Source organism: Crotalus tigris, unplaced genomic scaffold (assembly GCF_016545835.1).
Source record: "Crotalus tigris isolate CLP2741 ecotype Arizona unplaced genomic scaffold, ASM1654583v1 scf7180000018455.1436977, whole genome shotgun sequence".
NCBI lineage: Eukaryota > Metazoa > Chordata > Lepidosauria > Squamata > Viperidae > Crotalus > Crotalus tigris.
Window position 1 is genome coordinate 121,235 of NW_024097011.1, and position 12,833 is coordinate 134,067.

At 37.9% G+C, this 12,833-nt stretch overlaps 1 protein-coding gene across 13 annotated transcripts in view; it reads left to right on the top strand.

Annotated features, from left to right (window-relative positions):
• Nucleotides 1-12,833, top strand: part of XRCC4 (X-ray repair cross complementing 4) — a 103,488-nt gene that overhangs the window by 44,188 nt on the left and 46,467 nt on the right. For 9 of the 13 annotated variants that reach the window (XM_039352601.1, XM_039352603.1, XM_039352600.1 and 6 more), the window contains one exon: nucleotides 3,571-3,674. In XM_039352601.1, coding sequence (XP_039208535.1) covers nucleotides 3,571-3,674 — 104 coding nt within the window. Of the gene's footprint in view, nucleotides 1-3,570; nucleotides 3,680-12,833 lie in introns of all 13 variants that reach the window. The other 4 variants (XR_005557822.1, XM_039352611.1, XM_039352607.1 and 1 more) reach the window with 1 other exon arrangement.

Genomic DNA, 12,833 nt, shown 5'->3' on the forward strand with positions numbered 1-12,833 from the left:
TGCCCCTGCTGGCCTCACTGGACCAGCTGCCCCTGCTGGCCTTGCTGCCTCCAACTGACTTTTGCTGTCTTCCTCCTGTCACTGCTCATGAGGCATATCTTCTTCTCAAGGCCGCAGCTGCCTCTTGGCCAAAGTACAGATGGCCTTGTCTAAATTGTGTATGGCTTTCTCATGAAGTTTCGGAAGGCAGGCATGTGATAGATGGCCCCAGCAGTTCTGATATGAAAGAAAGACCTGGCTAGAAGGAACCTTCTTTTGCACCAGTACAGCTAGGGCCTTTTTTTATTTTGTGTTTCAATATGAAGTTTTCTCCCTTCCTGAATTCTAGAAAGGAAAATGCTGAAAGAAAGTGAACAGGACTGATTGTTTGAAAATATGTTAATTAATAATTGTAAAAATGGCACTGGGCATTATACCAAAAACCTTGGAGGTACTTAGATAAACTGCACATTGCCAGAATTTCTGTCAGTTACAAAAGGCCATGCTACTTAGACCCACACAAATACTTTGCCAGCATATTATGGCATCTTAGATTCTCAGGAAGAATTTGATATATATGAAGGCCAACACCAAGAACAGGACATAGTACTACTAAGAAAAAAGAAAAAAATTACTTTGTATTTTGTTGTTTGTAAAGAGAAAAAGGAAAAATTAAAATTAAAAAAGGCAGCTGTGATTTCACATAGATGTGTACAATATATAATAATTGACTTTTTTAAAAAACTAGAAAAAAACAATGGCCAAATAAATCCATGTTGCTGCCAATAAAATATTCCCATGATCACCCTAAACTCCACTACATAAGAATGTCTTTGCTTAAAAAAAAATATGTCCATGGACCAACTTTCATTAAGTCTTGCCTTGGGATGAATTTTTTGAATTTAAATATATAAATGGGATTTAAATAAATGTTAATACTACTACTACTACTACTACTAATACTACTACTACCAATACTACTACTACTACTACTACTACTACTACTAATAATAATAATAATAATAATAATAATAATAATAATAAAAAAGTTGGAAGGGACCTTGGAGGTCATCGAATCCAACCCCCTATTCAGGCAGGAACCCTACACCATTTCGGACAAATGGCTGTCCAGTCTCTTTTTAAAAACTTCCAGTGTTGGAGCATTCACTACTTCTGGAGGCAGGTTGTTCCATTGGTTAATTGTTCTAACTGTCAGGAAGTTTCTTCTTAGTTCTAGATTGCTTCTCTCCTTGATTAGTTTCCATCCATTGCTTCTTGTCCTGCCTTCAGGTGCTTTGGAGAATAGCTTGACTCCCTCTTCTTTGTGGCAGGTCTTGAGATATTGGAACACTGCTATCATGTCCCCCCTCGTCCTTCTCTTCGTTAAACTAGACATACCCAATTCCAGCAACCGTTCCTTATATGTTTTAGCCTCCAATCTCCTAATCATCTTTGTTGCTCTTCTCTGTACTCTTTCTAGAGTCTCAACATCTTTTTTACATCGTGGTGACCAAAACTGGATGCAGTATTCCAAGTATGGCCTTACCAAAGCATTGTAAAGTGGTATTAATACTTCATGTGATCTTGATTCTATCCTTCTGTTAATGCAGCCCAGCACTGTGTTGGCTTTTTTGGCAGCTGCAGCACACTGCTGGCTCATATTTAAATGATTGTCCACTAGGACTCCGAGATCCCTTTCACAGTTACTACTATTGAGCAAGGTACCCCCATACTATACTTGAACATTTGTTTTTTCTTGCCTAAATGTAGAACCTTACTTTTTTCACCATTGAATTTCATTTTGTTGGATAGCGCCTAGTGTTCAAGTCTGTCCAGGTCCTCCTATATCTTAAGCCTGTCTTCTGGAGTGTTGGCTATTCCTGCCAGCTTGGTGTCATCCGCAAATTTGATGAGTTCCCCATCTATCCCCTCATCCAAATTGTTGATGAAAATGTTGAAGAGCACTAGGCCTAGAACAGAGCACTGGGGCACCTCACTACACACTTCCCTCCATGTAGATGCAGTTCCATTGAGGACCACATGCTGAGTATGGCCGGTCAGCCAGCTACGAATCCATCTGGTGGTGATGCTGTCTAACCCGCATTTTTCTATCTTATCAAGTAGTAGGTTGTGATCTACTTTATCAAATGCCTTACTGAAGTCCAAGTAAATTATATCCACAGCATTCCTCTGATCCACTAATTTTGTCACTTGGTCAAAGAATGCAATAAGGTTTGTCTGGCATGATCTGTTTTTGACAAACACATGTTGGCTTTTAGTGGTGATTTTGTTTGCCTCTAGGTCATCTTTCATTTCTTATATTTATTTTTGTTTTTAATATTACTTTGACATAAACATACAATGATTTTAATATAAGATACAGTACATAATTGAAAACATTTCTGGAGATAATATTTACAATACATGCTTATAGGCCAACTTATTTGGTCTGTAGAACCTGCATATGTTTGTGACGTTGGGTATTTTCTATTATGTCATTTTTATGATTAACATAGCTATTTTGCTTTGTTTTTTATTTCTATTTAAATATACAATGTGAGAATTTATATAATAGGATTCCTGATAACATACCCCAGCATCATCTCTATAGACTTTAGTTATTGGAAAATACTTTATCTCACTGGCTAATCTTCCATGTTAGAATAGATTTGGCATGCACCAAAAGCTTAGTCTGTACTTATTTTTTCCCTAAGGCACTGAATGACTGCAAAGTTTGATTTAATATTATAGAAATGTTATATATGGAGTTTTGCTGTACTGTAAATTGGGAAGAAAACATACAACAGTGTCACAGATAAGATATTAAAAGTTTAATGAGAACCAGTATCTGTCAACATTAGTGGTAACATTTAGACAAATGGGAGTAACATTGACTGTCTCACATTGGCAATGGGAAACAGTATTAAAGCATTTTTGTAAAAATGAAGCTAGAGATTAGGAAAAGAAAATGGGATGGGAAATATAAAGAATTTGAAAGGAAAAAGAGTGAAAAGTTCAAGAGTAAGAAATAAAATATATAATAAAATGTGTGTTCTCTATTTGTTTCACTTATTTATTTAATTTATAGGCTCTTCCCCTACCCTTACTTACAAACAACTCTGTGATTTCCAACTAAAATAGGTGGGTAGGTAGATTGGTAAGTAGGAAGAAAGATGGGAAGGTAGGTGGATGGATGGAAGGAAGGAAGGAAGATGATATAACTGATCTGAAGAACCAATATTGAAAAAGAAGACCAAAATGAATCAAAACAAAGGAAAACAGACAAAAGGGGGTTTCTACAATCACATTGTCCCCAAACCTGAGAGAACAACCTTCAATAATTTCTTGGATGTCAGAATGGTGGGAACGACACAAATCTTTTTTGTCTATTTTAAATCCCCATCATTACAACAAGGAATGTGTTTTTGAAAAATAATTTTCTATTACAAATGTTACCCAACATTGTAAAGTAAGTTTAATTAAAACCATTCCTTTTTTCTATTAAGGCATTTTATCCTTTTCTTGCCTGTTTATGAGCTCTATATGTTCTATAATACTGGTGTATTTTGATAAAGCTTTGTATTCTTATAGGGACCCAGTAATTGCTTCAAAAAGTACAGTTGAAAAAGAAAATTATGAAGGAAGCACTGATGAAGAAAGTGAAAATTTGATACAACTGACAACATCAGAGTCAAGTAAGGTAGACCAAGTTGCTTATATTGATGTCATTACAACCATCCATTTTAATTGATCCAAACTGTCTGGTTCCTTATTGTAAATTAATATGAAAGCATACACTTTTAAAAAATCTTTAATCTTGGAGAGAATCATGTACAATAAGTCCATTTTGATGCTTTAAAATCAAAATATTAAGATACAGATTTTTCTAACAATAAGCTACAGGAGTGAAAGCTGTGCATTGAGATAGAGCACTGAAAAGATAAATGTCTTTATAAAATTGGAAATGGTTACAAAAAGTATAGTAGACTAAAAGAAAAACCATTCAGTCAGTCCTGGACTTAATTAAAGACTGACTAATTGCACCCTTGAATTGATAATTATTAATGGGAACTCAGTTACTGAGTCTAACTCAGACATGTGGTGAAAAAGAACTGAACTTAAAAAAAAAGCATTCTTGACAGGTAGAGAACTAATATTTTCCTTTTAGCTTTATATTTAATTTGGTGAAACAATTTGCTTAATTTTTTATTATTATTATCAGGAGGAATCGTTTTTTCATTGATTTTGAGACAGATGGCCAAAGGACATTTTTATTGTGAAATCCTCTCTCCCTAACTTCTAGCTTTTAGTTTAATCTCCAGAGAACTTCCGTTTGGCTTTTCCAGTAACAGGATTTTTGTCACACTACGTTGTAGTAGGCTACTGGAAATTGTTGGAGAATTTCTCTTCTTCCAGAGGAATTTGGACATCATCCACTCATTTTTCTGCTCAGAAATTTGATGAAAAATTTCAACTGGCCATTTGTTCCCTTTTCTAGTGCTGTATGTTTTTGATAAAGTGAACAAAAATCAGCAAGTTTTGAAAAAAGAAAATACCTGACTTTATTTTTATACAAATATATTTTTATACAAATAATAGAAGTACTCCTCGACTTACAACCACAGTTGGGACTGGAATTTTAGTTGCTAAGCAATGTAATTGTAAAGCAAGATAACACAGACTGCATCACTTAGTGATTGCAATCCTGGTAATTCTTGTTGCCATCATTAAGATAATTTTACTTAAGGTAAAGGTCTCACTCAGTCCCTTCCAGCCCTGAGCCTCAGTAAGATAAGGGACTGCCTCCAACTTCTCCCACATACCTCTCTCACCCCTTCCCTCATCTTTGCCCTTTTGTTTACTCTGCAAGGCTCTGGGGCTGCTTGCCACAACCTGGGGAAGCCACAGCCACCCCAGCCCAGTCCAATTGCCCTTGCCGCCCTGCGCTCCAAGATCCCTGCTGCAATTGCACTCTGCCATCCCAGCTCACTTTTGCAATCTTCTTGCCTGTCCTGGCCATAGGACTGCTGGCTTTGAATTGCAAAATGGTGCTGGCTTTGAATTGCAAAATGGTGAAGTGGGGAGGGGGAGGCAAAATCACTCCCTGGGCCATATTGTGCCAAAACATCCCTTTGGAAAGAGCTACTAGGCAGAGCTGAGGTTGACTTCATTTTCCACAAAGAGAAAAAAAGGCTGCTTTTTTCCCGTATCTGCAGCGCAAAGCCAATTCCAGTCCTGGCCAATAGTCAGGTCAGGCACACTTCAGTAGCGGAAGCAAGAAGAAAGTAGAGATTAGCTGGGATGGTGGAGCACAGAAGGCCAAAAGGTCATAGATGATGGAGAAATTAGCAGGTGGAAAGAGTTGCAGCAATCTCCCCCCCCCCAGTTATTAATGTAGGCAGGCAATCAAGTGCTGAGTTTTGTTTACAGCAACAGCCATAGTTTCCTACATGAGTTGTAAGTCTCTTCATTCAGTACATTGTAACTTTGAACAGTCACTGAACAAATGGTCATAAGTCAAGGACTACCTTTTTGCATCATGAGTTGATACCCAAGGTCTCTCATATCAACCAAAGACTTTTAGTGAATGAAATTATCAAGAACATAGTTATTTTTAAAAAAAAATAAATGATGCCTCCTTAGCAGCTTGCAAGGGAAATTGCTCTCACATTAATTCTTCAGCCTATAAATAATGTTGAAGCAGTGTCAGAGCTCTGACATTTGGTCCTAAGTAGATTTGAAACAGACCCTCAATGTGTGGGTAACTTAAATTGGAAGACTCTTTGTAAATCATTGTGCTCTCTCATGTGTTCAAAACAAATTAAAGTGTAATGTTTATAGGTCTCTTAGCTGTTTATAACTTTTACCTGACTCTGCTTTCTTTGGCAAAGCATTGTACCTCTGGGAAGCTGGTTTATTTTGTTTACATATATTGTTGCTCAGACTGGGCTGTTACAGATGTCTTTGGCAAAATTATCCTCAGATCTTTGAATTGCAAAGAGTACTTTATCCTACTTTTTTGTCATTCTTTCACATAACATTTAAGTCTTTCTGTTTGGTATACAGTACATTAGTAATAAAAGCACTCTATTCATTATTTTAACTCATGTCTGGTACTTATTCGCAGATTGATTTGGTTGTATTTTCAGCAATTAAAAGACTTGGTTTGTTTCTTTCTTCAGTTTGCAATCTAAATTTGCTATACAGAAGTAGTTCTTAACAAAGTCTCTCACGCCAATGAAATACTGTATTATTTGTTGGTTAATTTCATCTATCTATTATTTGATAGTCAGAAAATAAAAGTATTATGGCAATGTAAATTATGTAGATATTGTAATTGAAACTGATTATCTTATCTCAAAAAATGTTTTCCTTTATTTCAGAATGCAAGATCATGTTCCACTTGTACCTAATATAGCACAAAATGTCTTCAAAATGCAAATATTTTTCTGCTATTTTCCATGACATTACCTTCAGAGTTCATGAGTCAGACTAAGCCATCATTGACTAGCCCAGTATTAAAATAGTCTCTTCCTCCTTAAATCAGTGACAATTTCAAGGTTCATAAAATCCATGACACTTCATCATTCATTACATCAATACTGGATAGGATCAGAGAGATGCTAATTGAGTATTTCAGTCTGGTATGAGCATGTCCCATTGCTGATGGTTTGTGCTGTGCCAGAGTTGACACAGCAGTGCTGTTGCAGTAGTACTTCAAATTTGTGTAAGGGCAATAGAGCTTTATTTTTCAGTGCAAGGATTCCCTTTCTGTCCTTAGCAACCCTGTTGTGGTTGCATTCAAATGTTTTAACCCTTGTTTACTCATAGAGAACAATTTAGCAATTAAAAAACCCTTATGGAATGGTGGAAACAATCAGCAGCCATTAATATAAATGATAATCTCATACTAGTACTAGATTGTTTAAACAATTGAATGATGGGACCATCCACTCTACTTCTACATCTTGAAATTGGTATATGTTATGTCCATAAAGAAAAGAAAAGAAATGAAACAAGTGAAATCCTAAATAAAAATGCTGTTTTTTATCAGTTCCAGTCTTTAGTTTAGGGATTTTTTAATGGCAAGTTCAGGTTTTGGCAGGCTGAATGTGATATAGAAGGGTTCTAAAAAGGAGAGTAAATATGATGGAGCCTGAAGTTAGACCATCCCATTCCTGATGCACTGCAGTATTTCATATTGGATGGGAATATGCTAAAGAGAGGATGCAGCAAATCCAGAAGGATCAGGATTTCTATGTAACATATACTGGACATGCATAGTCAGGCAGTCCCATCCTGCAGCAATTCAAAATAAATGCAAAAGGGACACGCAGGGTTCATCAATGTGACAGCAAATTTATTCTAATATTAGACAAATGACACTTTGGGTTATCGTTTTAGAAATATTTCCTTAGTAGATTCCTCAATGCTTTTAACAGTGGTGGAGCTTCTAATGCACTTGAAAAGCTGGAATACATCCAAAGAGGTATCTGACTTGAAAATAACCCATATTGAACTGTATAGCAGAGTCCAACATCAGCACAGGAAATGCTTTATGACATTTTGAATTATGTCATAAACTGCTTCAAAACGTTTTGCTCTTTGGTGTATCATTTTGCCCAGTTAAAGTATTAGCAGAAAATTATCAGATAGATAATTTCCTGGATGGCTGTATAGTGCTTAATACAACAGGATAGCTTAGAAAGTTCTAAAGATTAACTACTAAGATCTCATCTGAATATTAAACTAAGTATTCATTGACTTCCATTCTTCATAAAAGTAAATTTTATTTGTTTTATTGTTATACAACAGATAGAGATATCAATCAAGCACATAGAAAAGGGTTGTAATATTACTACACAGATTTGGTCGATCTAGATCCCTTGAGGTCTTTGGGAATGATAGTTTCTAGCTGGCATGACCATCAACAGCAATACAGTAAATAGACTGCAGTTCCAAAATATCTTGAAGGAAAGCAGATCAGCAAGAGCTAAACTAAACTAAAAAAAATAATAATCATTGGAGCTACACAGGGCCTCAGAATTAATTTGGAAAAGTTATTTGAATATGTGGAAGTGTGAATGAAGCACACTTTAAAGCATCTGCAAATTTTTAAAAGGAGCCATGTCTTTTCTTTGGATTGTGTGGCTGTCTTTTACTGCTGCCATGCCATCCCAGGAAAAAAACACTCTAAAGAGTCATGTGGCTGCATATTCCAATTCAGGTTTTGGAAGTAAACTTGAAGCCATACTAATAGTTCATTTAATTATTCCATCAAAAGTCTAGTCTTTTCAATGGTAGTCCATGTTTTTCAGTCTGGAAAACATTCCAGACACTCCTATACTTTTTAGTACTATCGTACTTTATATTGTCATATTGTCCCTGTTGCGTTTATTCTGAATTACTGCAAAAAAGGCTGTTTTGTATACATATATGTAGCATATGCTGGATAAAGAACTTGATTCTGTTGGATTTGCTATTCTTCCTTTTTTAGCTTTCACATGAACTTGAAACATTTTTTCAAAATCAACTCAGACTGAAGCAATAAATGGAATGTTTTTATGTCAAATTGGCTTATAAGAACAGAAACATCTTTCTATTAGTATGGTGCTTTTTAACTGTCTTTTAGAATCCTTGACTAACGAAATCAATATACTTCTGTTTTGAATAAAATCATGTTCGAGAAAATAATAGATATTCTTTGGTAGTAAGGAAACAGTGGGATAGTTAATAATTGGTACTCTTACATTTTATTTATCAGCAGAGGTGGATTAAAAAATTTAATCTGAGACTAAATAAGCAACTATGAAGGTTAACAGCCTTCTTAAATGAGAATCCATAGTTGAATCAGAAAATGGGCCCCTAAAGATTGACCTTTGACTTGTCAACTCAATCTCTTCTGTTGAGTTTCCCTCAGGCCTGAAAAAGATTGATCATTTAACATAAGATGCCTGGCAAAAAGCATAGAATTACCTGTATTATGTAAACAACTTACTTTCCTTGGAGAACATGGGCAAAAGATGAAAGAGTGCATGGAAACTACTGGGTGAACAAATTTAGTATGACTGTGCATAGAAAGAAAATTTCTCATTTGGCTGAGGGGGAGGCTGTTCAAAACATTCTTTCAGTTGAATTTGTGCAAATAGAAAAATAGAAAAACTGATCTGAAATTGCTCTGTAAACACAATAGAATTTGGGGCAACAGTATTTGGGACTATGAATGAGATATTTATGACTACAAAGAAAATCAGATACCCTTTTTGTAACAAAACTCAGAACAGCAAATTGTTGCAGTGGTAAAATGTCTCTTATTTCAAAACTTGAGTGTATGTGTGTGTGTGTATATATGTGTTTGTGTGTGTGTGTGTGTGTGTGTGTGTTCAATGATGCAATCTTCGATCTCCGGGAAGAGTATACTCCAGTTATTTATTGTTAAAACAACATTTAAAACAATAAAAACAGTTATATACAAGATTAAAACAACTTAGCTTTCGCTGGTCCTCTGCCAGCGTCCTCAGAGTGGGGCTTAGGGGGTGGGAAGTTCTTTTTATCCCCTTGCTGATCCAATTGCCTACTCATTGCTCTCGTGATAGGGCCACTCTTCCTGATTGCCTGTGACTGCCTTAACTGTTCCGCCCTCTCTTTTTTGCATTCTAACATTGTATTTTTCTGCTCTGTCATCCTTGTGCTGTCTCCCTCTCCCTGCGCTGTTATCATTAACACACTCCTCAATCCCTCCTCTCTACCCAATGCAAGATGCCTCCTCCGATTCGGCACTACACGAGTCCTGTTGGGCTGCTGGTCTGCCTGCCGTTTTTGCATTCCATTGCCAGTTCCTATCTCATCTCCCTCCTCCAACTCCCCTCCTCTCCTAGCCTGCCGATTCATACACCCTTTGTTGTCCATTCCTGTCAGGAACAGGAACAGCAGGTAGAGCAGCGGAGGGCAATGAGTCACGAGGGCAATGAGTAGGCAATTGGATCAGCAAGGTGATAAAAAGAACTTTCCACCCCCTAAGCCCCATTCTGAGGACGCTGGCAGAGGACCAGCGAAAGCTAAGTTGTTTTAATCATGTATATAACTGTTTTTATTGTTTTAAAAGTTGTTTTAACAATAAATAACTGGAGTATATTCTTCCCGGAGATCGAAGATTGCATCATTGAACAAATATGCCCGGGATTCGTATTTTTATAACCATTAAGGAAATATATATATATATATATATATATATATATATATATATATATATATATATATGTAGGTCTTTGGTTGTTCGGGTTTTCTCCCGCGTAAAATTGGAAGTGTCTTAGCGACGTTTCGACGAAGTCCCATTCGTCATCTTCAGGCTGGTGTTTTCAGCTTCGTGCTTCGAGCAGCAATGTGTGGTCTTAGCTGTTTCTTCCTTTTAACTGCCAGTGGGGGTATGAACTGATTGGGTGGGAGCTTGGCTGTGTTCTGATTGGGTGGAGGTGTGTTCTGATTGGTTAGGGGCGTGGCTGTGCTCTGATTGGCTGGGGGGTTGGCTGTGCTCTGATTGGCTGGGGGGTTGGCTGTGCTCTGATTGGCTGGGGGAGTGTTCTGTTTGGTTGTGCTCAGGTTAGTCTGAGTTGCAGAGGGGTTTAAGATTTTGGGCTGCCTTGCTATTTTTTGGCTTCGCGTTCGTGGTCGTGTCTCCTCTTCATGGAGGGTGTCAGTTTGCTTCATGTATGGATTGGAGGGGTTTAAAGTGGCTAATGATGCAGCTGTGGTCTGGCTTCTGGTTTGTGGTCGTGCCTCATCATCGGTGTGGCTTTGGGTTTGCTTTTTGCGTGGATGTGTGGTGGTGACATCCTGTGTGGTTTTTGTGAGTGTGGGTCTGGTATCATTTTTTGTGTTAGGGAGTCGTTTGTCAATAAGGGCGGGTTTCCAAATGGCTGGTAGGCGGGAGGTATCATCTCGCTTGTTCATGCTGTGTGGGTGTTTTTCTATCTCGATGGCTTCTCTGATTATTCTGTTATTAAAATGTTCACTTTTGGCAATGGTTCTGGTATTTTTAAAGTCAATTTCATGTCCTGTGGCTTTAAGGTGTTGGACCAGGGAAGATGTTGGTTCCTCTTTTTTGACTGAGTTCTTATGTTCTTCAATGCGTGCACTTATTCTTCTGTTGGTTTGTCCGATATATGTGGTGGGACAAGTGGTGCATGGGATTTCGTATACTCCTTGATTTTCTAATTCAATTTTATCTTTGGGGTTTCTAAGGATGGTGGATATTTTTCTGTTTGTGCAGAATGCTGTTTTGATGTTGTGTTTATGGAGGATCTTACTGATTCTGTCTGTGGTGCCTTTTATGTATGGGAGGAGGGCTTTGCCGTTTTCTTGTTCTTTGTCTTGGATTTTAGTGGGGGTTTCTTTTTGGATTAGGTTTGTAATCTTATTTCTATGGAATCCATTGGATGTTAGTACATTGGTGAGAGTGTGTAGTTCGGGTTTTAGGTGTTGTTCGTCAGCTAAGCGTTTTGTTCTGGAGATGAGTGTCTTGGCTACAGAATTGATCTGTGCTGGGTGGTGGTGTGAGAGAGCGTGCAGATAGCGGTTTGTGTGTGTTTTCTTCTGGTAGATGGTGTGTCCTAGGGAACCATTGGATTTCTTGTAGACTAAGACATCCAGGAAGGGAAGTTGGTTGTTAGCTTCTGTTTCCATGGTGAACTGTATTTTGGGGTGTAGGCTGTTGAGGTGTGTGAGGAAGTTGTCCAGTTTTTCTTTCCCATGTGGCCAGATTATGAAGGTGTCGTCTACGTATCTGAGCCAGAGTTTGGGTTTGTGATCCGATTTTTCTAGAGCTTGGGTTTCAAAGTGTTCCATGTAGAGGTTGGCAATGACAGGTGAGAGGGGTGATCCCATGGGTGCTCCTTCTGTTTGTTTGTATTTTTGTCCATTATAGATGAAGTATGTGTTGGATAGGCAGTGGTTGGTCAGATCTAAGATGTGTTTGGGGGGGTTATATTTGTTTTGAATAGCTGTCAAGGCTTCTTTGATAGGCACTTGGGTGAAGAGGGATATGACATCGAAGCTCACTAGTAGGTCGCTGGGCTGTAAGTTTTGTTTCTTTATGATCTCTATAAACTGGAATGAGTTTTTTACGTGTGAGGTGATGGATTCTGCATAGGGCTGTAGTTGTTTGGCGAGAAATTTGGCTAGGTTTTGTAGAGGTGAGCCTATGGAGCTGACTATAGGTCTGAGTGGGGTTCCTTCTTTGTGTATCTTGGGGAGACCATAGAGTTTGGGGCATCTGGATGATTTCTCTCTGGAATGATTCTTTGCTGGATCTCTTCGCTAATGGGGGAGGCTTTTATTGAATGCACGCATTGAAGAACATAAGAACTCAGTCAAAAAAGAGGAACCAACATCTTCCCTGGTCCAACACCTTAAAGCCACAGGACATGAAATTGACTTTAAAAATACCAGAACCATTGCCAAAAGTGAACATTTTAATAACAGAATAATCAGAGAAGCCATCGAGATAGAAAAACGCCCACACAGCATGAACAAGCGAGATGATACCTCCCGCCTACCAGCCATTTGGAAACCCGCCCTTATTGACAAACGACTCCCTAACACAAAAAATGATACCAGACCCACACTCACAAAAACCACACAGGAGGTCACCATCACACATCCACGCAAAAAACAAAGCCACACCGATGACGAGGCACGACTACAAACCAGAAGCCAGACCACAGCTGCATCATTAGCCAATTTAAACCCCTCTAATCCATACATGAAGCAAACTGACACCCTCCATGAAGCTGACTATAGGTCACCAACATCCTCTGCACCAGCAAGCCACCCAAAAGCAACTTACCCAAAGAGGA